This window comes from Planococcus citri, chromosome 1 (genome assembly GCF_950023065.1).
Source record: "Planococcus citri chromosome 1, ihPlaCitr1.1, whole genome shotgun sequence".
Lineage (NCBI taxonomy): Eukaryota > Metazoa > Arthropoda > Insecta > Hemiptera > Pseudococcidae > Planococcus > Planococcus citri.
This window is the reverse complement of record NC_088677.1, coordinates 48,328,861-48,351,691: the sequence shown is the minus strand read 5'-3', so window position 1 is coordinate 48,351,691 and position 22,831 is coordinate 48,328,861. Positions and strand designations below refer to the sequence as shown.

The window sequence follows — 22,831 nt, the reverse complement described above, 5'->3', positions numbered from 1 at the left end:
TGTAACTCGAGGTAATATTCATTATTCACAACATATAACGATACTAGAAGTCATATATTAATCAAAAACACTAAAAAAAACACCACGAAATGTACGAAATTAATGAAATATCGTTGAAAATTAATACGAGAATGAAATCGCCGAAGTTTGTGATAAAAAGTCCCGTTTTGAAATGTAAACAACAAGAGCACAGAAATATCAACAGCCAATCAGAATGCGCGACGGTATCGCCCTCTGGGGAACGTGGAAGTCCGAATTATGAAAGATTATGAATTATCACGCATCACGCATCCCATGATGAAACTTTCAACTTGGTAGTTTTTTCGTTGGAAATAAAACTTGAAACTAAAAGTGTGTTACTTTAATCAAACCGAAGATGATGTTACCTCTCAATTCCAAAATCGTGCTTATCCATCCGACAGTAATTTCCCTGAAACGTTCAACCTTCATTCAGAGTAGAACCCTAGTAGATTTGCCAATAGAGTGGAAAAGACCGACAAAAGTTCCGTGGTATGATCCGAAGAAAACCGGCGATGGTGTTCTGAAACTTGAAGTAGATATGAATAAGACTCCTACTCTCGCGGAGAGATCTAAGGAATTGGAAACGTAAGTATTAAATAGGTGGATTTAGTTGCGAATCGAGAATTTCGTTTGATAATAATAATCGCATCATTTTCAGTGCCAATGAATACGTCAAGAGCTTGTTCACTTTTCATTTTCTTGGTAGAGCGTACGCAATGAATAGAGCTCGTCAAGAAATGGTAGATTTAGTGAAAGACCACAAATATGACAACAGGTCTTTGGCATGTCAAAGTAAATGCGTGATGTTGATCTTATTGACAATTTTTACATGGTAATATAAATGTTGTGTTATGATTTTCAGTTGCTTTTAAAACCGCTACGGTTAGGAACTTGATGGAACATTTTCATAAATTCCCTCATGATAGAAAACCTAAAATAGCTCTCAAAGAAGTGATTGAATCAAGAAATCGAAAATTGAGATATCTGAGAGAATATGACTACAAGAAATTTGAATGGATTTTGGATAAATTAGATCTTTACTATAAACCTAAACCGTGAGTTGATTTCGTTTATACTTCAAGGTTCAACATGAATATTTTCAATGCTTGTTTAAATGCACTTTTTCAATTTCTAGGGAAGTGTTAGATAAAGTTGAAAGGAAAAAGTCTATTCGTTACTTAACCGAGCGTTACTGCACAGAGTTCAAAGAACGAAAATTAGACGAATATAAAGCCGTTCTGGAAAGCCAGAAATTGGAATTCTTTAAAAACAAAATCGCTACTTTAGAATGGATAAGAAAAGAAGAACTCGAGTGTGAAACAGAACCTACCGTCACAGAGTCAGACATAGAAAGTGCTAAAAATCAGCTGTCCAATTACATCAAATCTGTGAGTACACAAGAAATACAGAAAGGAGACAATATTCTGCAGGATATTTAAATAATTTTAAATTATTACTACATGTATGAATAAATGTTCTCAAATAAAAAATCAAAAAATTAAGATTTATTCGTTTCAAAACACAATTTATTCTATGAGGCGGAAGCCCCAATTTGTTTGCTGACTAATTTCCAGGTATCAGTAGCAATACTGCAAGCTTTCTGCGCTCCATCACTTAAAAGAGATGTTAGATATGGTTTATCATTCAATAAGGAAATAATTTCACTTTGAATTGGCTTAAGCATTTCAACCAAAGCTTCAGCAACGATTAACTTATACCTGTAACAATAACGGCGATGATATTTTCTATTCGACGATAAATATGAAATTGAGATTATGCGCATGAACTTACTCTCCAGTATTCAAATTTTCAACATCTTCGCAAATTCTATTCGGGTTTGTTCCAGTCAACAACGAATGAATATCAATAAGATTAGACACTCCGGGCCTATTCTCTGGATCATAGGTAACTCGTGATGTACTATCAGTGACTGCTTTCTTCATTTTTTCCACAATCAAATCCGGTGGATCAGTAATTTCTATGCGACTTTTCTCGTTGATGTGCGATTTTGACATTTTTTTAAGCGGTTCTCTTAAATTTTTAATTCTGGCACCAGCGTTTGCTAAAACAAAATACCTACATAAAATTTTCTCTCTGCCATTTCATTCAACGCCAGATCTTTTCCAAGTGCTTACCATAAATCAATGGTTTTGGTACAGGAAAAGTTTCGCCGAATTTTCTATTAAATTTTCGAGCAAGGTAACCTGACAACTGCAGATGTTGTAATTGGTCTTCACCGACAGGCACCTTGGTGGCTCTAGAAAACGGATAGAAGTTATTCTACGAGTAAAACTAATTACTCCCTTCACTTTCATAATTCATGAATTACTTATAAAGTAAAATATCCGCCGCTTGTAAAACTGGATATAAATATAACCCCAAAGGAATTTCTTTCAATTTTTCCGATTTTTCTCTATACTGCGGAAGTTGGGCCAATTTGGGTAACGTTGTTAAACAACCGAGAACCCAACACAGTTGGGTATGTTCAGGAACCTGAAATTGAAATAGAAAAAATTAAGTAAGCACTCAAAAAACGGAATAACGCATTTAAACGTAAAAATCTCTTACTTGTGACTGCAAAAACAAAATACTTTTGTTCGGATCAATACCGCAAGCCAGTAAGCTAGCTGTCATTAGTAAAATATTGTTTGGCAGTTTTTCAACTTCCTGAAAATATTGAAGTATGATTGAAATCAAGAGAGCGAAGTATAGCACAATTGAAACACTAAATCGAGTACTTGCATAAGGAAGAGTTAACGCATGTAGATCTACAATACTACACAATACATTGGAATTCTTATTCTGCAATTCAACCCAATTTTTCACAGCTCCAAAATAATTTCCTATGTGAAGAACACCGGTGGGTTGAATACCGGACAAAATTCTTTCCGGCCAAGTGGTCTCCTGAAATCAATAATACTGTTTGAAAAGGTGATTTTTCTTTCGTGCCTCAATATATTCTTTCTTTTCTAGGATCTTACCGCTGTAGCAACATTGGAGTATTTTCTGAATTTCAGCAAATTGATAGTACCGTATCTTCGAATTATCATTTTCGTGATAGATCCGTGAAACGCCTCGATAACTACATTTAAAATAACTCAGATCTTCATACCAAAAATTTTTACAAGAAATATCAAATGAAAGAAAATACTGACTACAGAATATTACAGCTTTTTCGGCGATAGTCCAAGTCTCATGTGAATTCTGAACTCCCAAGTTCCAAGTCCCTTTCCTCATTGTTTTCTCTTATCTTCCTCTTCCTCTCGCCGCTTCGCCGCTACATGGATAATTGATTTGAAAAAGAAGCTGCTAATTGGCTAATTCGGGCTGATTATCAATTTATTCACCAATGAAATTCGTTCTCAAGAGCAAAGCAAAACACAAAAGAAAAAAAAGTAGGCGTTATCAGTGTTTTTATCAGTAAAATTGAAGATGAAGATGACAAATCTTTCGAAAAGTGATTTCTCAGTCATTCGTTGAAACGCAGAAAATTAGTCATCTACCAGAAAGTATCGATAAATATGCAATTTCGCTTTTGTAATTCTAATTCGTGTTAAGTTGAGCTGTTATATTCAACAACATCAATGGCTGAAGTGAGAACTGAAGGATCTATAAATTCCGATCGAAATTCAGTATGTATACCAATTATTACGAGTGTTCACATTATAAAAGTTTTATTACTATCTATTAAGTATTTACTCATTTCACGTATTTACATATGTATGTATTGCTTCAGTCGCGCAGATCTCTCCGTAGTGAATCTCGTCGTCGGAGAATCATACAAGATACGAATGTAGCTTCTATGAATGTTTTATCAGCTAATTACGAAGTAAGTGTTTCGAGTGTTTTACGCTAGATTTGAAATATTTTCTATAAACTATTCTAAATTTCAGAGCTTGGACTATGACAACAGCGAAAATTACATATTTCTCAGAGAAGAACGCCTGAAAGGGTTGAGTTTTATTATGAAAAAAAATGTTTGTCGTTGGGTGATATTTCTATGTATTGGAATTGTTACCGCTTTCGTTGGAATATTCATCGATGTAGCTATCGAAGAAATAGCGAAAGTGAAATACTCGAGGATAAAAACTTGTAAGTTGCGAAGTTTATTTCGAATGAAGGTGATTATTTTCAATTGTCATATTTTCCACAGATTTAGACGACGCTGTTTTACACAATAAACTATATATTCCATTTGGAATTTGGATAGCATATAATGTCTTTCCTGTGCTTATCGGATCTCTAATGGTTGTTTATATTGAAGTAAGTTGGTACTGAACTAGATCTTGATCATATGAATCAAATTGGAGTAAGACGTTTATTTGGATACTTTGTTTGTTTCAGCCGATGGCTCTTGGGAGTGGAATACCGCAAGTGAAATGTTACCTAAATGGTGTTAAAATCCCAAGAATAGTACGTGTTAAAACCTTACTAGTCAAATCTGTTGGTGTTATTACAGCTGTCGTCGGAGGATTAGCAGGAGGAAAAGTAAATTATCATCATATTGAATTTATCTCTTTGAATATTAGTTTATTAAACGTTATGTCATACAGGAAGGTCCTATGATCCACTCAGGAGCTGTTGTAGCTGCGGGAATATCACAGGGGAAAAGTACCTCGTTGAAATTAGACTTCGGTATTTTAAAACATTTTCGAGATGATCGCGAAAAACGCGATTTCGTGTCAGGTGGTGCAGCTGCTGGAGTAGCTGCTGCTTTTGGAGCTCCTGTTGGTGAGCGTATATTTGTATACAATACCCGGATTAGTACTATTAGTATCGTAGTGTCAAATCAAACTGATTGGTAAATTTTGTTTTATAGGTGGTGTACTCTTCAGTTTGGAAGAAGGTGCCAGTTTTTGGAATCAGAGCTTAACATGGAGGATTTTTTTCGCCTCCATGGTTTCTACGTTCACTTTGAATATTGTTTTAAGCGCTTACCATGGCTATCCAGGTGATGCATCATTTATCATTTTAAAAAATAGTATAAAATGCGCCAATCATTACTCGAATGAATTTTTCAAATACGGTCAATTGCAGGTCATTTATCGTATCCTGGATTGCTGAATTTTGGAAAGTTCACGGATTTATCCTACGAACTTTTTGAACTGGTGATTTTTATCGGAATCGGCGCAGTTGGTGGCTTAGCCGGAGCACTGTACAATTACATTAATTACAGAATTACTTTATTCCGTATGAGGTATTGAAATAAAGTAGTTCAGAGCTTACTTTGAGCCTGTTTTTTAAAAAATGTAGACGATCAAAATGACATTTTTTGGTCACCTTTTTATAGGTATATGAAAAAGAAATATCTTAAGGTTATGGAAGCTTTAGTTGTTGCTGCGATGAGCGCCACAGTTGCCATTCTTATGATATATTTTTCTGGTGATTGTAAACCGCTTGGAGATGATCCTACTTTGTACCCTGTTCAGGTTTGTTTTCTCGTCTTTTTTCTTTTTCACAAGTAATGTCGGTAGTAGGTACGTATTAGATTTTCAATCATTTTTATAGATGTTTTGTCCGGATGGTCAATATAATACGGCAGCTGCGTTATGGTTACAAGTTCCTGAAGCCAGTGTGCGATCTTTTTTCCATGATCGCTTAGGTTAGCGTTAGCAAATACTTTCCTCAGCTAATAGCGTTAAAAAATTTGTTACTAATATTGAATGTTCAACAGAATCGATCGATATATCTACCATGGTTGTTTTCGCTCTTGTTTACTACTGTTTATCCATTTGGACTTATGGTATCAGCGTTTCGGCTGGCTTATTTATTCCTAATTTATTGATTGGAGCTGCGTGGGGACGATTAATTGGTGTAACGTTACAGAGTGTTTTCCCAGGACAGGTTTGGAAAACATATTACATTTTTTTTTTATTAAACGTGGGCATCGGATTCATTGACATTTGATCTGGTCTACAGGAATGGACCAGTAACGTTGGTAAATACGCCTTAGCCGGTGCAGCTGCTCAACTTGGCGGTGTTGTTCGGATGACCATTAGTTTAACTGCTATTTTAATCGAAGCCACTGGAAATATTACTTTCGGGTTACCTCTCATGTTGATATTGCTTACTGCTAAATGGGTCGGCGACTTTTTCACTGAAGTAAAAATTTTATTTTCATTTTATTGTACCAGTATTGTGATCATTGATAATTCATATATGCGGGGTTTTTTCAGGGTTTATATGATATACACATTCAACTGAATGGAATTCCTTTATTACCGTGGGAACCTCCGCCCTTATCCGCTAATATATACGCCAATGAAGTCATGAGTTACCCAGTAATTACGTTTAAAGTGGTGGAGAATGTTGGCCATATTGTGGATACTTTGAAAAAGGAGTCGTACCACGGATTCGTTGTTGTTGATCCGAATGAAAGACGAATGGTCGGTAACAGATTTCTATATTCTTAACGTATTGTGATGTAAATCAACTAAACAGCATTTTTATTAATAGGACGACGATAGTAATGAACCAAGATCCAACGGACGTCTTCGAGGATTAATATTAAGACATCAGCTCATAATTATTCTGAAAAACAAAGTTTTTAACGAAGTGTCTTGGGATTTTAATGAATTGTCCGTTGACATATTTCGCAAACAATATCCTCGATACCCTAGCATTGATGTAAGGACTGCAAATCTCGCAAATTTCCAATGCATTGACGTAAAACTTTGAATGATGAATTTTTTGTTTAGGATGTGCATATCACCGATGAGGAGCGTAACTATACGATCGACTTGAGCCCTTTCATGAACCCATCTCCATATGTCGTTCAGCATGTAAGTTTGAATAACTTTATTTGGAAACTGTTCGTAGATGTTTTGAAAAAATAAGTGTGAACATTCCCAAACGTTTTAATTTCAGATGACGTCATTACCAAGAGTTTTCCGTTTGTTTCGTGCCTTGGGCTTACGTCATGTAATTGTGATAAATGATATCAATGAAGTAAGTAATATTTCTATGTTTTAAAATGTCATTTTTAAAAAAAGGTAATAATGGATGAATTTTCTTTCACTATACTTACATACGTGGACTGCTAGCGTAACGTTAAGTTAACCAGGGCCGAGGCGAATATGTCCTTTTCTTTACGTTACGCTAGCAGTCCACGTATGTAAGTGCCCAATTGAGCGTTTACTGCGCATGTGCCACTGGATGTATCCCCGATCAGTTCCTTATAATGAAGTCCGCTGAATTTTCATTATCGTTAGCAGTCCGTGTATACATAGTCAACGTTTATTTTATTTTTTTCAGGTCGTAGGAATTATATCTAGGATCGATTTAGCTCGTTACAGGGTCCATAGACATTTAGGCAAAATTTCTGTCGAAGAGATGAAGATATCTTCTAATCTTTAATTTTTTATCTCGATTATAAGGTAGACAGAAGCCATATTGTGATTTATGATAATTTACCGAATACTGGTCTTGATACTTTTTTTTTGTGACTATTTTATAGTTTTTTATTACTCATCTAAGTACCTACCATATAATATTCGTTGACTTTTCCTCATTTTGTGTTAGATCGATAATTTTATATATTTTTTATATTTCTGAGAGAGTATTTTGTTTTAATTGTTTGTATACCAAATTTTTTGGAGTCTTTCATGTTAGTGCATACGTTGGATTAATAAATCGTGAGATTATGTTTAAAAAACGCTTTACTTTCACTTAGGTATTCTTTATTGGATGGAATTGAGAAATGTGAATTCCGTTAATTACAGCTGACTAGATGAATACTTCTTATGCGAAAATCTGAAAAATTGCATTAGAAAAGCAAGTGGATAGGTAATGTGAGTGATTTTCATCAAATCTAAAGTACTTAATCACTTATCGTCATTCGACTTTCACTCGAAGAAGTTTTTGAGTTTATTGGTACTTGTTATTTAATTGGACGGACAGCTGAAAATATCTCATAAAATAAATTATATATTTTATTAACTCGTACAAAAGAGAAGTGACTTAATTTTTAATTGAAAAATAATAGCCTTACATTATAATATGTACCAAAACGGTGTTGAAAAAAAGTATATATCACGAAACAAGTCTTTCTATTCTAGAATTTCTCATCTCATGCCGGACGTTTATCAACCCAGGCTTTAATTTTAGGCACGGCTAGTACTTTATCTTTTAAAGCTTTAAGATTTTCGGCTTTTTCGATAATATCATATCCAGACATATCATTAAGATAATCGAGGAGCGCAACGAAAAATATATCAGCCCAAGTCAACTTGCCACCGACAAAATATCCGCCGTTTTTCTTCACCTGCTCGTCCAAACGTTCAATGTAGAATGGCACAAGTTCCTTAGCAGCTTCTAGCTTTTTAGCTTTAGTCTCAGCATTGTCTTCGTAATGATGAGCGGCGATTTCTGTAATACATAGAACAAAATTGCAAAATATAGGTACCTACCTATTCGAATAACTGTACACGAGTATGCAACGTCAGAAAAATTCAAAAACTCACTCGCACGGACATCGTGAATTGTATCAACGGTAGAATCGATTTCAAGATTTTCCCAGTCATCTTTTCCAACGAGACCAAATTGTTTAGCTAAATAACGGCTGATGGCAGTTGATTGACAGACTTTCTTGCCATTTACTTCCAGTACAGGGACTTGACCAAATGGCGTTTCTAAAATACAATAACGATTTGAGCGGAATAAGTACATATTACTTGAAAAATTACCATCATCCTGGATATCCTTATTAGGAATAGGAATGCCCATTGAATTTACCTTTTTTGATTTTTGGCCAATCATTTCGGTCAAATCGATCGTCAATAAAGTCGACGCCTCCGTAACTCAATAAGAATCGAATAGGCTCTCCAAGAGCTTTCACTGGGAAATATGTTAACTTGTAGGTAGTCATATTTCTGTAAAATTGAATTCAAAAAGGACACATTAGTTATTATGAAATCTAAAACAAATTATTAATTTCCATATTTGATTACGCAATGAAGTTAATTAAATCTATAAGACGAATTCAAGAAGCTATATCTAATCTTGAAATCATTTCTATATTACGTTGCTGAAACGGCACGCAAACACAGAAGGTAAAGTTGGAACCAATATAATACATTTGCAAGGGTCTTAACGGGGAAATGGGTCAATTTATTGGTGAGCATTCCTCTGCGAAAAAAAAAACGTTTTATCGTTTAATCAATGATTAAGTAATATAAGCATCGAGTATTACAGGAAGTTAAAATTTAGATAAGCTGTTGTAAAATTACTCCATATGATTAAGCTCAAGCATGTCTAATGTTGCGTAATCTTGCAAGGTATACCTATATTAAATACCTACTAGAAAATATTTCATGAAAATTACCTACCGTTCGTTATTGAACTAGGTATGTACCTAGCGAGCTTTAGGTGCATTAAAATACTCAAAATCAGAACAAAATAAAAAGTTTTAACGATCAATTTTTGTTTATACTCCCTGGTGCCTAACTACCAATTTAACGTAATAGATAGCTGATAGGTAGCGTTAGTTTTACCAGCTATTTTAGGAACAATTCCATATCAATTGAGATATTCAGTTTTTAAATAATTTTCAACAACCAGCCTCAAAAATGAAACCCAACGGAGCTTACAAAATTTGCCAATTGAGCAGGTCTTATCTCAAGTTACTCGTATGTATACCTAGCTCGTGTCCGGGGAGTGTTGGGACAAACTTCAGATTTGGATAGCCGGATACGACTGAGAAAAAAGGTTTTGAAGGTGCAAAATACGTTTTCAAAATCCAAGAGCCAAAATCCAATTTTAACCATGGGGACCGGTGGTACTTTGACAAATGAACAAAATTACTTATCATGACTTTTTGCTCAACTTGCAAATTGAAGGGGCTACAAATGATTTTCTACACTAGATGAAAATTGAAAAATGAATGCGGAAATGAATACTACCTCAAAAAATAAACAAATTTTGTTATGATAATTTTTCTAAAATTTAAAAAGTGTTTGAAGCTCAACAATTTTCGATTTGCTAAAAATTTCATCAAATTTACAATTTTTGAGCTGCAAAAATTTTCTAAATTTTAGAGTAAGAAAAAAATTGATCTTAACAAAATTTGTTTATTTTTTGACGAAGTATTCATTTCCACGTTCATTTTTTTCATCAAGATTTTTTGGAAATGAAAATCATTTGTAGCTCCTTCAATTTGCAAAGTTAGACAAAAAGTCATAAAAGGTACCTATAATTTTGTTCATTTTTCAAAGTACCATACCGACCCCCCCATGGTCAAAATTGGATTTTGGCTCTACGTGGATACACGTTTTTGCCATTTTTCATCATGTGTAGGTCTGGGTATCGAGGGCACTTGAAAATTAAAAACGTTTTTCGCCCCTTAAATTTTCAAAACAGGCAACTTGTTTGTCTTATGTTTTTTATATCCAAATCTGAAGTTTGTACCACCACTCCCCGGACACCCTGTACAACGCCAGATCGGGAATGAAGAGTCTCACGAACCAGCGCAAGGTTCAACTTGAAACCATTTTATACATTTAGTAAACATGAATGTAGTATCACATAATAATGGATAATGAGATAATAGGTACATCTACCTATCTATGTACATACAATGCAATGTTATGCAAGATTGCACCCAGTGATAGACAAACGTGTGTAAGTTAAGTATGTAGGTGTAGGTATAGGTTAAAATGAGGAACATCACTTCGTTGAGGATCATAATCATACGAAATGTGAAACTTGAAACATAATTTTGAATAATGTGCATTATTGAACAAGACATGACTTGAAAAATTTAATATGTACAGGTACATAGATATTTATGTAGATGGTCATTTCACCTACATATGGACGGTACACAATACACACACATTAGCTAGATCCAATTTGATCATTTTAGTTCATATGATTTGAATAGGAAAAGCAAAATATGTCAGTATAGGTATACCTGAATTCATTAGCCTATTATTGTCAAAGCATACCTAGAGAGCTTAGTCACACAAATTTTCAGGATTTACTGCTTTCAAATTTCACAAAAATCACTGAACCTTTAGTATGATAGGAGGCTTTCAAGACGCCGACGCGTGATCGTTTTGAAAGAGTTGTAGCCTATTTTCGCTTTGTCTGTACTCATTCAGATATCGTATTTTTTCCGGTATTTGCTGGACATCAACTTTGAAGCCTGGTTAAGTAACTATCACATTTAAAATTTATGGTTTACCTACTCTAAAATACTAACATAAACTGGAAACAACCAGAGTTGTTGGTTCGGAATGTTTCTGTTCATCTGTTTATTTTTGAGAACAGTTGATAATCATTACCTACGAATTTTCGAAACGATAAGAATACCTATATCATTATCAAATATTATGTACATTACCTACATCTACATATCATGATTAGCCATGTTTTATGCAGTAAACTAGAAAGACAATATCTGGAGTTATTTAGATATTCAAGAATGTTGAGTAAAAATAAATGTTAATACGAGTAATATAATTTCAGGAAAGTAAAGTTCTATTGCACGCGTTTCCTCCTTAAGATACCTAAGCCATCTTAACAGCACAAAATGAAAAAGAAAATTGCACATAAACTTACCTGAAATAATGATTTTTTATTCAAATTATTACACCAATTTCACCGTCTACACAATTATCTTGAAAAACACCGACTAATAGTGATAAGCAAATACTAAGCTCTATAACCCACACGAAAGCTCCGCTGTTCCGGCCGGTGAATATCTCCAATCGGCACGTATCACGTAAGCGTCTATCATTGCCTACGAAAAGGGTAGATATCGGTCACGTTCGTTAACACTCGAGTGTATTCGATGGCTCGAACTCTGAAAAACTCGCTTGCCTCCTGCCTTGCCTACTATAATGCGAGTTGCCTAAGAAAATTGAAATTCAGTCCTCATCTTCGAAAAAAAAACCGGGGATAAATGTATAGGTTATTACCTACCCATTCCGTCAAAGTTGAATGTTTCACTCTTTTTTTAATGATAGGTACCTAGGTAAGTATTTTCATTTTTGAAATTTAATTCAGGCTCAGGGTAACGTAATTGCCAATTGGTGGTTTTAATTAAACGATTATGTATCATGGTCTCCTTTCTCCCCTCTCATTCGTATATTGAAATTTAATTTGTACACCTAATCTAGGTTTAGTTTAGTAAGTAAGTATGATTATAAGTATAATATTATTCTTTCCCGTCCTTTAGCTCTCAAGTTCGTAATTCGTATGCCTACTTTTCATATTTTCTGCATACTCTCTAAATTTGAAACAGTCAATTTCACTGCTTAGCAGTCACGACATTTTGCCTTTTTAAAGCAGTAGTTTTTTTTTACTGCAAAACAGTGAAAAATTACTGAATTGGTCAGTAAAAAATCATTTTGACTGACCAATTCAGTAATTTTTCACTGTTTTGCAGTAAAAAAAAACTACTGCTTTAAAAAGGCAAAATGTCGTGACTGCTAAGCAGTGAAATTGACTGTTTCAAATTTAGAGAGTAGGTACTACATTACAGCATTTGAACTCTATAGCATTTCTCACTGTCAGTTATACCGTAGGTACACACTTGATTAGATGACGACTTGATTACAAAAATAGCCCTCTTCAAATGTCAATAATGAAAATAAAAAACAAATAAGACAAAAAAAACATCGTAAGGTTCTGTTGAATCGGTGTGTACCCCGTTCAAAGTGATTTTTCTATCAACTTGAGTAGTTCCTGTTCCTGTTACTCTCAGAAAAACATTTGGCTACACATACATTACAAACCAATGCATCCATACAATTCATATTGCATGCAATGGAGAATAGCACCTTCACAAATTTTATTAGAAGTCACATCTGACAAAGGCTGTGTTTGTAATCAAATCGTCAGTAATGTCGGACCAGGACGTAACTACTCGTATGATATACCTAGTACCTACTTGCGTGCAGGTTATTAAGTTGTAATAACTCGTATCATCAAGCAAATACAAGATATAAGTGTTAGGTACACAATACTGAGGTAATTGCACTAACTGACGCAATCATGTACTTTATATTTAGCTATACAATTGGCTTTGATGTTCGCTCATTTATGGTACCTAGCTACCTACACCTACAACAGAATGGGGGAATATGAATGATCATTTGCGCAAAAATGACTCGCCCATCCCAGTCTCCATTTAACAATAAATCAGATGAAAAAATCACCAAGTACTTATACCTTAATTTTTTCGATTAATTAAGTACATATGTCAGTATAATGACTATAACAACAATTTTTCCTTCCTATGTATACCTCCATCATAATGCTAAAATTAGCAGTATGTGAGTGCATCTGATGCATACAGTTCACATTTTGCAAATCTGTGAGTTGTGAGTAACTCACTCAGACCATTCACACATTGTTGGAAGTAGATTAGGTAGGTACTAGGTACCTAGTTTTGGTCACTATAATGTATTCCTACAGCATATGCCATGACTAAGGAAACCTCTGGGCCCGGTTCCTCAGCGATGTAAGCATAGGTTTAAATCAAATCAGCCTTGGAGGGGTATAACCTATATTTTCGAGCCAAATTAAAAGGGTCAACCAAAACTTCGTGTCGGTTTTCTCGGAAAACTAAAATTATCTAATCGATTGTGGTTGGTATTGAAACGACAAGGTAACAGACATCAGAAACATCAACCTACCTACAATATTTTCAACGAAAACAAAGAAAAACATACACTGAGGGCAATGAAGATAGGTAACTGTAGTGTACTCGTATGTGTATTAAAAAATCACCCAATGAACCGGTAACATTTGGTATTGTTTTGTGAAATCATTTTGAAATGGAGTATGAATTCAATAAAATATGAAGTACCTATGGTGGCGTTCTGGCGTTAATTAATAGGAAATTTTGAGGTCTACAACTTCTACAAGACAGTTTTGTTCTTTGCATTTTCCCCTGAAATATTACAATGCGATTTCGAATTTTTATGTTGGTATTGTTGGTAAAAGGAAGAGACAGTGAAAAATCATATGCAACTTGAATCAAAGTTTAGAGAGAAAAAAAGGGGAATTTTCAAGACGACGTGTGTTAGTAGTTGGGGAGCAACAGAACGGTGCGGTGTTGCAAGCTATTACAAACTCGTTATCAGTGTGGAACTTGGGGGGGGGGGAGGTAACGCCGCAAAACTGTCTTCGGTAAACATAAAATTATATTTACCTATTTACAAATTACGAAACAAACGTTCCACTAGATCAAAGCTAAAGTGAACTTTTCATTATTCCAAGTCACAATCACGAAAACAATTTAAAAAGGTACAGATTCATCTTTTCATTACTTCACCATTTACTTACCTATACTTATTTACTTACTTACTTACTAATTAAAATCTCCGACGCTTGACATTAACTGTGGCTATAAAACGTGTACCTAATTAATTAATAAAAATTAATTAATTATAGATGTCTCTGCTCAGCATTTTCAATATGATCGATCCTGTAATACTTCTGGTTAATTTGATGATAACATTAGCTATGTATGTGTTTAAATATATCAAATCTAAATGTCGAAGAGATCCTCGAATGGTGGAATTCGCCAAAACATTACCAGGCCCACGAGGGTTTCCGCTTATTGGAAGTAGCATGGATTTTTATCAGAAAGGAGGTACTACCTGTATTCGATTTGCAGTATTTTTTCGTCTCACGATGAAAGCAGTAACTATAGCGTAACTATTATGCTTTCCCATGCTCAAATGCTTGAAAATAAATACTTTTTTCTTGGTTTAGACACTTTAAAACTGATGTTGGAATACCGTGAAAAATACGGAGACATGTACCGATTATGGATAGGCAAATACTTAGCAGTAGGACTATCAAATATTGACGATTTAGAGGTACTTATCTAAGAACACGATCTAAAAGATCGTGAAAATTGAACAAACAGGCAGATATAATAATGAGAACCAAATAACTATTATGTGCAAATTAATTTTCAGAATGTTTTCATGAATTCAAAAATGTTGGGAAAACCAAAAATTTTCAAACCTTTTGAAGATTTTTTCGGCGATGGATTATTCACAACTTACTCAAGTGGGTATCGAAAAACAGGAAACAACAAACTTACAAACGATTGTTTAGTAAACTTATTGATCAAAATATTCAAATATTTACTCATACACCTTCATAGTACCACAATGGAGGAAAAACAGAAAATTATTCCAACCATTATTCAATCACAGTGCTTTACATAATTATACATCAGCGATGAATGATAAGATTAATAACGTGGTCAATAAGATGAAACATTTGGTAGATGGCCCGGAGTTCGATGCTTGGGATTATTTACCTTATCTATCGTTTGACATTATTCTCAGTACGTACAAGTTGCAAAATTGAATAATTTGCTGTCTTACACAATGCCTAGTTTAGCATGTGTGTTTGTATTGTTTTTTCAGAAACAGCAATGAACGTAGATCTGAATTGGGACGATAAATTAGCTTTACAATATCACGTTGCTATAACAAAGTGAGATTGAATCTTGAAATACATCGATCACCATCGAATCGAATCGATGAAGAAGAATATACTTATTATATGTATCAATTCTAATTGGGTACCTATTTATTCTCGTTTTCAGAGCAACGCTAATTTGTTTTAGAAAAATTTGTCTACCTTGGTTACAGTATAAATTAATAGATAATCTATTCTACAAAAAACAATCTCAAGCATTTCGAAGAGAAGTAGTAGAGTTTTTACAAAAGGTGGGTAAATAAGAACTATAGATAAATACACTCATCCCTCTCGGCTATCACTCGCAATTTCCTCAAATTCAATTTAATCAAATTTTTCCTAAATTAGGAATAGTTGAAATAAAGTTAGTAATTACTATTATGAATATCCTAAAAAAGCAATTAATATAAATATTCCTGATATTCATATTATTTTATTAAAAAAAGTATAATTTTCGAAAAAAAAAAATTTCCTCCAATTATATGTAGGCCTATCTATACTTTTCAACACCCCCTAAATTACATTTTCTGATCGAATATATGTAGTAGGTAGCTTACCTATACTCCATAACAATTCACAAAACTCACTCTTAAAGTATTTTTAATCAATTTCAGTTAATAAGGGACAAAAAGGAAGAAATTAAACATCAAATAGAAGCTCACAAAAATAAAACTGACAACGTAGAAGGTAATAAAAATGGAAAGAAAGTACAACTGTCTTACCTTTTCGACACTCCCAGCCATTGAGTAGTTCATTGCAAAAATAGCCCTTGGCAAAAATGAAAATAAAAAACAAGCAAGAGAAGAAACCACCTGATGAATTGGTATACTGTGTTCAAACTGATTTTTTTTATGATTTTGAGTAGTTCCTGTTACTGTCAGGAAAACTTTTGGAGGGCTATAATACTGATGCATCCATACAAATGCAGTGGAAAAAAGCACCTCCCCAATTTTTTTTTTTTAAACTGACAAGGGCTATTTTTGCAATGAGCTCCTCAATTCAACAAGCGGGTCGTTTTCAAATCGACGTGTACTTATGTAAGTACTTTTCAGATATTCCACCAAAGACATTCCTGACGCTATCTTACGAATTAGCAGAATCAGAAAAAAACGAAAAAATAATGATCGACGAACTCCTAGATATACTAACAGGCGTAAGTTGCATACATAGCGAGTTACATATATTTATTTTCACGCTTTGAAAATAGGTAGATAGGTACATACTTACCTAAATGAGGAATTATTTTCTACAGGGAACAGATACCGCGTCAATTATGAATTCTTTTTTCCTACTCGCAGTCGCTATTCATCAAGATATACAGGTTGATAAGATTATATCTTTTTCGGCTTTGTCGAACACGTTTCCTGCGAAAATTTTTCTGTCAAAATTAATTCTTTCTCTACATACAGGATAGATTATACGATGAACTGTACGAGGTTTTTGGCGACAGTGACAGATTGGCGGATGAGAATGACATGTCTCGATTACCATATCTCGATCAAGTATTAAAGGAAACCCTTCGAAGATTCCCTATAGTTCCATTAATGTTCCGGGAAGCAGAAGAAGATACAAAATTAAGTACGGAAGGAAAATAAATATGTAATTGCAGATTAAGAACTAATCCGTCGAAATATCAACCAACAACCAAACAGTTCATTTTTAATACTCATTGAATTTTGTGAATGTAGGAGATCGAGTGATCCCAACCGGCACTATTATAATTATATCAGTCGCCGCAGTACACTTCAATCCAAATTACTATCCAGAACCTTGGAAATTTAATCCGGAAAATTTCAGTCCTGAAGCTGTAGAAAAACGTCATAAATTGGCATTTTTGGCATTCAGCGCTGGTCTCCGAAATTGCGTAGGTTCGTTTCAACGAAATTTCATTACAATATTTACGACACTCATTTTGATAAAGCTAGTAGGTACAGGTACCTATCATCATATCAGAAAAACCGATCTCACGACACAGATACTTGTTCTCTAGGAACCCATTTCGCGATGCTCGAAATGAAATTAACACTGAGCACATTACTGAGAAACTTCAGATTCAGCACGAAAATGAAAATGGAAGATATTCATATGGATAACGGCTTCGCAATGACTTCAGTCAATGGATATAAATTGAATATTGAATCGCGAATCAGAAAGCCAACTTATTTGTAAATAAACCGAATTCACTATATTGTATGTATCTATGTACCTAGACCTATGTACATACCATGTAGGTAATAATACGAGTAAATACCTATCTATCATCTTTTTTTCTCCAATTCGTTCAGAAATGCAAACATGATCAACACAAATGTTGTTTATAATACGAATAAAAAACATTGTTCAACTAAGTACGTATGTATAATTCAACATTTACATATTGTAAACATGCACCTTATATAATTCAAATTCAATGACGATACATTTTTTTAAACAAGCGCGAAGAGATTTTGCGCTGGGTTAGAATTCGAGATGCATCCGTTTTTTAAAAAATTTTACTACAAACTTTTTCAACATTCCATACATTCAAGCTGAACACGGACAAAAAGGTTAGATATCAAATGATTTAAAACGAATTGTGTTCTAATAAATCAACGCGTCTGCAAATAAATGAATAAACGAATGAAAATGAAGACAGACCAGTTATAAGGTAATTTTTATTTTGCAGTTGAATGAACTTTTCGCGCGGGATTTTCCAACTTTATGACATTTTCTCTGGTAACCTTGATGTATCACGAGATACAATAAGCAACCAATCACGAGATTAGGCAAAACTTAAACTTTTCAATCATTTTACAATCAAAATAGTAGAGAAAAATTTTACGTAAGAATGAACACACGTTTATTAAAACGAAATTCCAACCACAGCGCTCCTTCATCTGCTCTCGAAAAATCCACTCTTTCACGAGCACAACTTAAAACTATTCGAACTGAGTTTTTTCCAAACCTGACCGCATCTGTATTTGTACATACTCGAAGATGCCGAAGAAAAAACAGCTACAGAAGAAACACATATGTCGACCTCACTCATCGAATGGTAACTTTTCACGAACTGAAACAAAATTATTCAAGAGTTACCACACATGATTAACTCGAATAAAAAAACACGCATGCAATAAAACACACATAATACTTGATTATCACAGTATTTATTACAATATCTTTTACATTTTCGCAAAGTCGTAATATTACTATATAAACCTGAATAGAACTTTTCAACTACTCACAGCCCACAAAAAGCAATTAGGAGAACTTTTTAGAAGGATGTACATATATAGCAATTCACGAGGAAACATAAGGCAGTAAAATTTTTTCGTAATATTTCAATTCAACGGTGAATTACAAGGAATAAACATCACGATCTATGGACAAATTGACCGAATTATAACCGAAGTGCACTCTACTTTGATAAAGAAGGGAAACCAAATGAAGAAAAAGCGCAACAAAAGAGAAAAAAGTACAAAAATAAAATAGAATAATTGACGTAAAGCGATAGTGAAAACTAGAAAGTAGAGCTTAGAAGGTATATAAAAATGCTTATTGACTATCGTATAAATTATAATTACTTTTGGCAATATGAATTTTAAATTCGATGATGGTAAATATGTGCGAATTAACATTTTGCTGAATCCAGGGGCGTTGCTGGACTCGACGGAGATGTCTGTTCTACCGGAGGATTAGGTGATGGTACTTGGGCGACTGGTGGTAATCCGCCACCTCCTGTCGAAGGCATCGGACTTAACGGTTTGATAAATTTATCACCTTGTTTTTGTAACGCTTTACCGAATTGTATCTGAGAAAAACAAAATTGGAAAATACAAACAAAAAGGATAAGTCAGATTAGGGCACAGACACAGATTACCCAAATTCCTTACATTTGAAGCGAATGCAGAATGAGTTGGATTGGTTGTCGAATGGAATGCGGATACTTGAGCTGATGGAGTGAGTTGACCACAAGCGCAGCAACGTCCACCAATAACACCACCACCACTACCAGAACACGAACTAAAATAACCACCATCTCTGGATAACGATCCACTGCTCATGCCTAATGAAACAATAAAAGGCATGACTAAGTTATACTCGGTGGTACAGATTTTAAAATGTTAATTCCTTTGTAATCGTTACGCAACGATAAGTGCCGGGATTCCAAGACTTGGATGAAAAATGATCAACATTCAAACATTCACTACCCCATTAATCGTTGGAAAATTACGAAGTTGAGACAACTCTTCAGAAGAAAAGAACAATTATATAAATTAACAATTGATCGCACTTTTTTTTTTCGGATTTTACAAATTCAAGTTTTTAAATAACTTTCAACTCAACTGTTCCAATATCACTTTCACGTCTCGGTAGAAAATTAGCCGTAAGTACATCAATTCTGATGATTTCTAAAAACCCAAAAATTTTCAAAAGTTCCACGACTTTAGCAATTTGATAAATTTTGAGACATTCTGCCATAAAATTTATTCATTGTTCAAAGACTGAAATGGGCATACTGAAAAATCAGCAAACAAAACAATAAAACATTATATGAACAAGAAAATTTAATTACTTCAAAAAGTAAACGATAATGAAAAAGGAACCGTCACAATGCTTAAAGTTAAGAAATATGGAACAATAAAATTAATAAAAATAAAATAATTCAACGAATGTTTCAACTTGGACCGTATTATCGTTCGAATAGTAAAGACCGACGTTCGAAATTACTGAAGTAATTCGCTGGTAGAGCTACCTCTTTTTCGCTTTAAATTTATAACTCGATTAGTGTCATCTAGTACAGAGTCTTCTGCTGATTTCTTTGAGCAATCTAATCTCGCATACGCAAAACATATTACGAAACGTGTTCATAAATTCGAAATTAAACAAAACTTACGGGATGGAAATTCGAATTTGAAGAGGGAGGACTGTAAACGTTCAAAGTATGCTAACAAAATTGCTAATTAAACATGAATATTCTTACCTCCAGGACTAAGGGGACGTGAAGCTGATGGTGATGGAGCTGCGTAATGCGGTGATGGACTGGACCCAGACATTGGTCGAGGAGTTGAATTAGTACCACTGACTACGTCACTTATTTGACTATCATCCATCTCTAAACTAACATTTCAAAGCAATCGGGTTTTGAATATGCTCGTTCTAGTTTAAGACGAGGAAAAATCTTAAAATTACCTGCTTTCGGATTCTGATAAATGCCTGCATAATGCAGCTCGTCTTTCGACTTCTATTTGTAATTTCTTTTGTAAGCGTACATTCTCTTCTCGGATTTGTCTTTCTTCTTTAGCATATTTTTCCAATTTTTTCGAATCTACGTGGGACAGTAGTGTAAATATCAGAAGATTATTTAAGAAAACCATTAAAATTCCTATGAATTACGAACTTTCTTTTTGAGCGACTTCTAATTGATTACGTAAACGCATAACTTCACTTCTTAATACTTGAATATGGGAACTTATGTGAGAAGCTGTATCTTCGCCATTACTGATTTCTCTCGGGGAAGCTGGATCCGAAACGGGTTGATCTAATTTAATTTGTAACGAGCTGGAAAAATGAACAAACTTACAATCTAGTATAATTATGGTGTTTCATATTTTGTAATTTGATTTTAGTACCGTTTTTCAGCTTCTAATTTATCCATACGTTTCCACAAACGATTTACTAAAGCTTCTTGTTCTTGTTCTAACGTATTTTCGAGCTCTACTTTTTCTCTACGCAACTGTTCGAGATTTGATTGTTTCGCAGATGTTTCAGCTTCTAATTTTTCTATTTTACGCATCAATTTATTAACCAAGCATTCCTGTTCTTGTTCCAGGGTCTGTTCTAATTTACACTTCTCTTGACGTAACTGTCACATAAACAAAAAACAAACAGTGAATTTGTCCTCTCAAGTTTCACGCACATCGATTCAACTAAAGCGAATACCTGCATTAATTTACGAGATAAATCATTAGTTAAACATTCTTCTTCTTGCTCATAATGGTGAGCCAAAGTTTCTTTTTCTTTCTTGAGTGCTTGAATTTTCTTCAGTAACGTATTACTGATGAATTCTTCTTCCTGTTCCGCTTTAGCTTGCTAAAGAATAGTATCATGACGAATTAGAAAACATAAATTAAGACGAGACTGGAATTCACATACCTCATGGTAGAACAATATCGGACACTTACTATGATCACGGAAGCCTGTCTTAAACTACGATTTTCTTCTTGAAGAGCTTTCACTCTCAGCTTATAAGTGTCTAATTCTACTTTCAATACTCTATTTTGCTGTTGCAAAGAGTCTATTCTTTTCTGTAACTGCTCTCTAGTAATAGGAGATGGTGGCATCATTATTGGGCCACCATCAATTGAGGATGAATCGCTCTCACTAGCACTATCTCTGTCAGCCATAATTAGAGATTATTCCGCACACAATCGAAATGATCACTGAAAAATCAAATTAGCACTTCTTTAGATACTTTGCATTACAATTAAATTCACAATTCACGTTGGCGAAGATATTTTCACAAAATTACACAACTTATTCAACACTCGTTTTCGGTTTTCATTCTTTTGCAAAGTAGAATGTAGAACGATGAACAGAACGATACACAGTTCACAGAAAGCCGTAAAGCCGATTTTAAAATCCGATTTATGGCGATACGATTATCGATTTTGGACTGGCCTACTACGCCGACATATCCTAGTGGAGCGCTGTAGTCGTTGCAATCTGACGAAGGCGAAGCCAAAGGCCAAAGCCACGAGACGGTCGGAAGGTCTTCGCTTCGCTTGGGGGCTTGGGTCTTCGCCTCTTCGGTCCTTCTCCTTTGAGAAATTGAGACTTGACACTTGAGTATATACTCAAAGCTTCGGTCTTGGCCTCTTGGGTCTTGGTCGCGACTCGCGAGAACTATAGTACCCTAACGCCGAGATGGGATGGGAACTATAGGAAATGGAAATTTGGGCAGGAAATCAATCATGTCACTCATGCCGAAGTATCAATCTACATTTTTAAATTATCATGTTTATCGGTCAACGGGTCAGGTCATTGATTTTTTACTCAATGGGTCAAGTCCAGTGAAAGCCGAAAGGTAATTCATTTCATCTGTCCTCAGGTCATTGCCAAAAAAATGGCATGCTGATGCTGATGTCGGATGTCCTGATCTGGGATAGGATAGGATAGGATAGGATACATAGGATAGGATCAAAATCAATGGATAGGATGGGGTGGGATTGAATGAAAACACACGACAATCGTCGTATTCATAATTATCAGCTATTTGAAGATTTTATTATTTGGGATTGGAATTTGGAAACTGGGAAATTGTTCAAAAAAATCATGTTTGTCAACTGTCAATCACCATCAATTTTTCAGTGGGTAAAAATTA

At 34.4% G+C, this 22,831-nt stretch overlaps 6 protein-coding genes across 11 annotated transcripts; 3 read left to right on the top strand and 3 right to left on the bottom strand.

The window, feature by feature from the left end:
- The first annotated feature begins 240 nt into the window (after positions 1–240).
- On the top strand, positions 241–1,525 carry bonsai (28S ribosomal protein S15, mitochondrial). The gene is made up of 4 exons (XM_065345699.1): positions 241–606; positions 680–813; positions 884–1,076; positions 1,157–1,525. Exons 1-4 carry the CDS (start codon positions 377–379, stop codon positions 1,458–1,460), a joined length of 861 nt encoding a protein of 286 aa, XP_065201771.1. The 5' UTR covers positions 241–376; the 3' UTR covers positions 1,461–1,525.
- Positions 1,505–3,405, bottom strand: TrpRS-m (Tryptophanyl-tRNA synthetase, mitochondrial). Its single transcript, XM_065345695.1, has 8 exons — positions 3,177–3,405; positions 3,003–3,103; positions 2,760–2,925; positions 2,590–2,684; positions 2,351–2,514; positions 2,157–2,278; positions 1,813–2,083; positions 1,505–1,739 (listed from the first exon to the last, which is right to left on the bottom strand). Exons 1-8 carry the CDS (start codon positions 3,256–3,258, stop codon positions 1,553–1,555), a joined length of 1,188 nt encoding a protein of 395 aa, XP_065201767.1. The 5' UTR covers positions 3,259–3,405; the 3' UTR covers positions 1,505–1,552.
- A 52-nt stretch (positions 3,406–3,457) lies between these two features.
- ClC-b (chloride channel protein 7) lies at positions 3,458–8,215 on the top strand. Its single transcript, XM_065345681.1, has 17 exons — positions 3,458–3,653; positions 3,758–3,850; positions 3,915–4,113; positions 4,175–4,284; positions 4,366–4,509; positions 4,575–4,752; positions 4,841–4,972; positions 5,059–5,218; positions 5,312–5,450; positions 5,530–5,623; positions 5,696–5,865; positions 5,941–6,123; positions 6,198–6,407; positions 6,478–6,648; positions 6,720–6,803; positions 6,889–6,969; positions 7,276–8,215. The coding sequence occupies exons 1-17, from the start codon at positions 3,606–3,608 to the stop codon at positions 7,375–7,377; spliced, it is 2,298 nt and encodes a 765-aa protein (XP_065201753.1). The 5' UTR covers positions 3,458–3,605; the 3' UTR covers positions 7,378–8,215.
- On the bottom strand, positions 7,928–11,752 carry GstS1 (Glutathione S transferase S1). 3 transcript variants are annotated; one of them, XM_065345701.1, is made up of 5 exons: positions 11,581–11,752; positions 9,043–9,147; positions 8,755–8,891; positions 8,484–8,651; positions 7,928–8,388 (listed from the first exon to the last, which is right to left on the bottom strand). In XM_065345701.1, the coding sequence occupies exons 2-5, from the start codon at positions 9,141–9,143 to the stop codon at positions 8,090–8,092; spliced, it is 705 nt and encodes a 234-aa protein (XP_065201773.1). In that variant the 5' UTR covers positions 9,144–9,147; positions 11,581–11,752; the 3' UTR covers positions 7,928–8,089. The 3 variants fall into 3 exon arrangements, with proteins under 3 accessions (XP_065201773.1, XP_065201772.1, XP_065201774.1); XM_065345700.1 differs by lacking the exon at positions 11,581–11,752 and adding an exon at positions 11,208–11,284; XM_065345702.1 differs by lacking the exons at positions 9,043–9,147; positions 11,581–11,752 and adding an exon at positions 11,208–11,284.
- Positions 11,753–14,086: 2,334 nt separating this feature from the next.
- LOC135832436 (cytochrome P450 4C1-like) lies at positions 14,087–17,731 on the top strand. 3 transcript variants are annotated; one of them, XM_065345687.1, is made up of 13 exons: positions 14,087–14,274; positions 14,422–14,623; positions 14,746–14,852; positions 14,955–15,048; positions 15,146–15,331; positions 15,414–15,483; positions 15,596–15,719; positions 16,083–16,155; positions 16,521–16,621; positions 16,721–16,789; positions 16,878–17,046; positions 17,157–17,336; positions 17,397–17,532. In XM_065345687.1, the coding sequence occupies exons 2-13, from the start codon at positions 14,422–14,424 to the stop codon at positions 17,456–17,458; spliced, it is 1,437 nt and encodes a 478-aa protein (XP_065201759.1). In that variant the 5' UTR covers positions 14,087–14,274; the 3' UTR covers positions 17,459–17,532. The 3 variants fall into 3 exon arrangements, with proteins under 3 accessions (XP_065201759.1, XP_065201760.1, XP_065201758.1); XM_065345686.1 differs by having other exon boundaries at positions 14,093–14,274; positions 17,459–17,731; XM_065345688.1 differs by lacking the exon at positions 17,397–17,532 and having other exon boundaries at positions 16,878–17,067; positions 17,157–17,294.
- Positions 17,732–18,279: 548 nt separating this feature from the next.
- On the bottom strand, positions 18,280–22,088 carry LOC135832439 (coiled-coil domain-containing protein 6). 2 transcript variants are annotated; one of them, XM_065345692.1, is made up of 9 exons: positions 21,633–22,083; positions 21,391–21,540; positions 21,081–21,313; positions 20,849–21,009; positions 20,641–20,776; positions 20,432–20,568; positions 19,341–19,513; positions 19,032–19,258; positions 18,280–18,517 (listed from the first exon to the last, which is right to left on the bottom strand). In XM_065345692.1, exons 1-8 carry the CDS (start codon positions 21,852–21,854, stop codon positions 19,079–19,081), a joined length of 1,392 nt encoding a protein of 463 aa, XP_065201764.1. In that variant the 5' UTR covers positions 21,855–22,083; the 3' UTR covers positions 18,280–18,517; positions 19,032–19,078. The 2 variants fall into 2 exon arrangements, with proteins under 2 accessions (XP_065201764.1, XP_065201765.1); XM_065345693.1 differs by lacking the exons at positions 18,280–18,517; positions 19,032–19,258; positions 19,341–19,513 and adding an exon at positions 19,998–20,278 and having other exon boundaries at positions 21,633–22,088.
- Between the last annotated feature and the right edge of the window lie 743 nt (positions 22,089–22,831).

Coding starts and splice junctions, on each gene's coding strand:
- bonsai (XM_065345699.1), top strand. CDS start 377: ATGATGTTACCTCTCAATTCCAAAATCGTGCTTATCCATCCGACAGTA. Junction 814..883: donor CAGGTCTTTGGCATGTCAAA/GTAAATGCGTGA, acceptor TATGATTTTCAG/TTGCTTTTAAAACCGCTACG. Junction 1,077..1,156: donor CTTTACTATAAACCTAAACC/GTGAGTTGATTT, acceptor TTCAATTTCTAG/GGAAGTGTTAGATAAAGTTG.
- TrpRS-m (XM_065345695.1), bottom strand. CDS start 3,258: ATGAGGAAAGGGACTTGGAACTTGGGAGTTCAGAATTCACATGAGACT. Junction 2,279..2,350: donor GCGGATATTTTACTTTATAA/GTAATTCATGAA, acceptor TCCGTTTTCTAG/AGCCACCAAGGTGCCTGTCG. Junction 2,084..2,156: donor ACCAAAACCATTGATTTATG/GTAAGCACTTGG, acceptor ATTTTGTTTTAG/CAAACGCTGGTGCCAGAATT.
- ClC-b (XM_065345681.1), top strand. CDS start 3,606: ATGGCTGAAGTGAGAACTGAAGGATCTATAAATTCCGATCGAAATTCA. Junction 6,124..6,197: donor TCGGCGACTTTTTCACTGAA/GTAAAAATTTTA, acceptor GGGTTTTTTCAG/GGTTTATATGATATACACAT. Junction 6,649..6,719: donor CTCGATACCCTAGCATTGAT/GTAAGGACTGCA, acceptor TTTTTTGTTTAG/GATGTGCATATCACCGATGA.
- GstS1 (XM_065345700.1), bottom strand. CDS start 11,269: ATGAACAGAAACATTCCGAACCAACAACTCTGGTTGTTTCCAGTTTAT. Junction 9,148..11,207: donor GTTTATGTTAGTATTTTAGA/GTAGGTAAACCA, acceptor TTTTTTTCGCAG/AGGAATGCTCACCAATAAAT. Junction 8,389..8,483: donor AATTCACGATGTCCGTGCGA/GTGAGTTTTTGA, acceptor TATGTATTACAG/AAATCGCCGCTCATCATTAC.
- LOC135832436 (XM_065345686.1), top strand. CDS start 14,422: ATGTCTCTGCTCAGCATTTTCAATATGATCGATCCTGTAATACTTCTG. Junction 14,853..14,954: donor CAAATATTGACGATTTAGAG/GTACTTATCTAA, acceptor ATTAATTTTCAG/AATGTTTTCATGAATTCAAA. Junction 15,332..15,413: donor ATCGTTTGACATTATTCTCA/GTACGTACAAGT, acceptor TTGTTTTTTCAG/AAACAGCAATGAACGTAGAT.
- LOC135832439 (XM_065345692.1), bottom strand. CDS start 21,854: ATGGCTGACAGAGATAGTGCTAGTGAGAGCGATTCATCCTCAATTGAT. Junction 21,010..21,080: donor AAATTAGAAGCTGAAAAACG/GTACTAAAATCA, acceptor TCATTTTTCCAG/CTCGTTACAAATTAAATTAG. Junction 19,514..20,431: donor ACGTCCCCTTAGTCCTGGAG/GTAAGAATATTC, acceptor TTGTTTCATTAG/GCATGAGCAGTGGATCGTTA.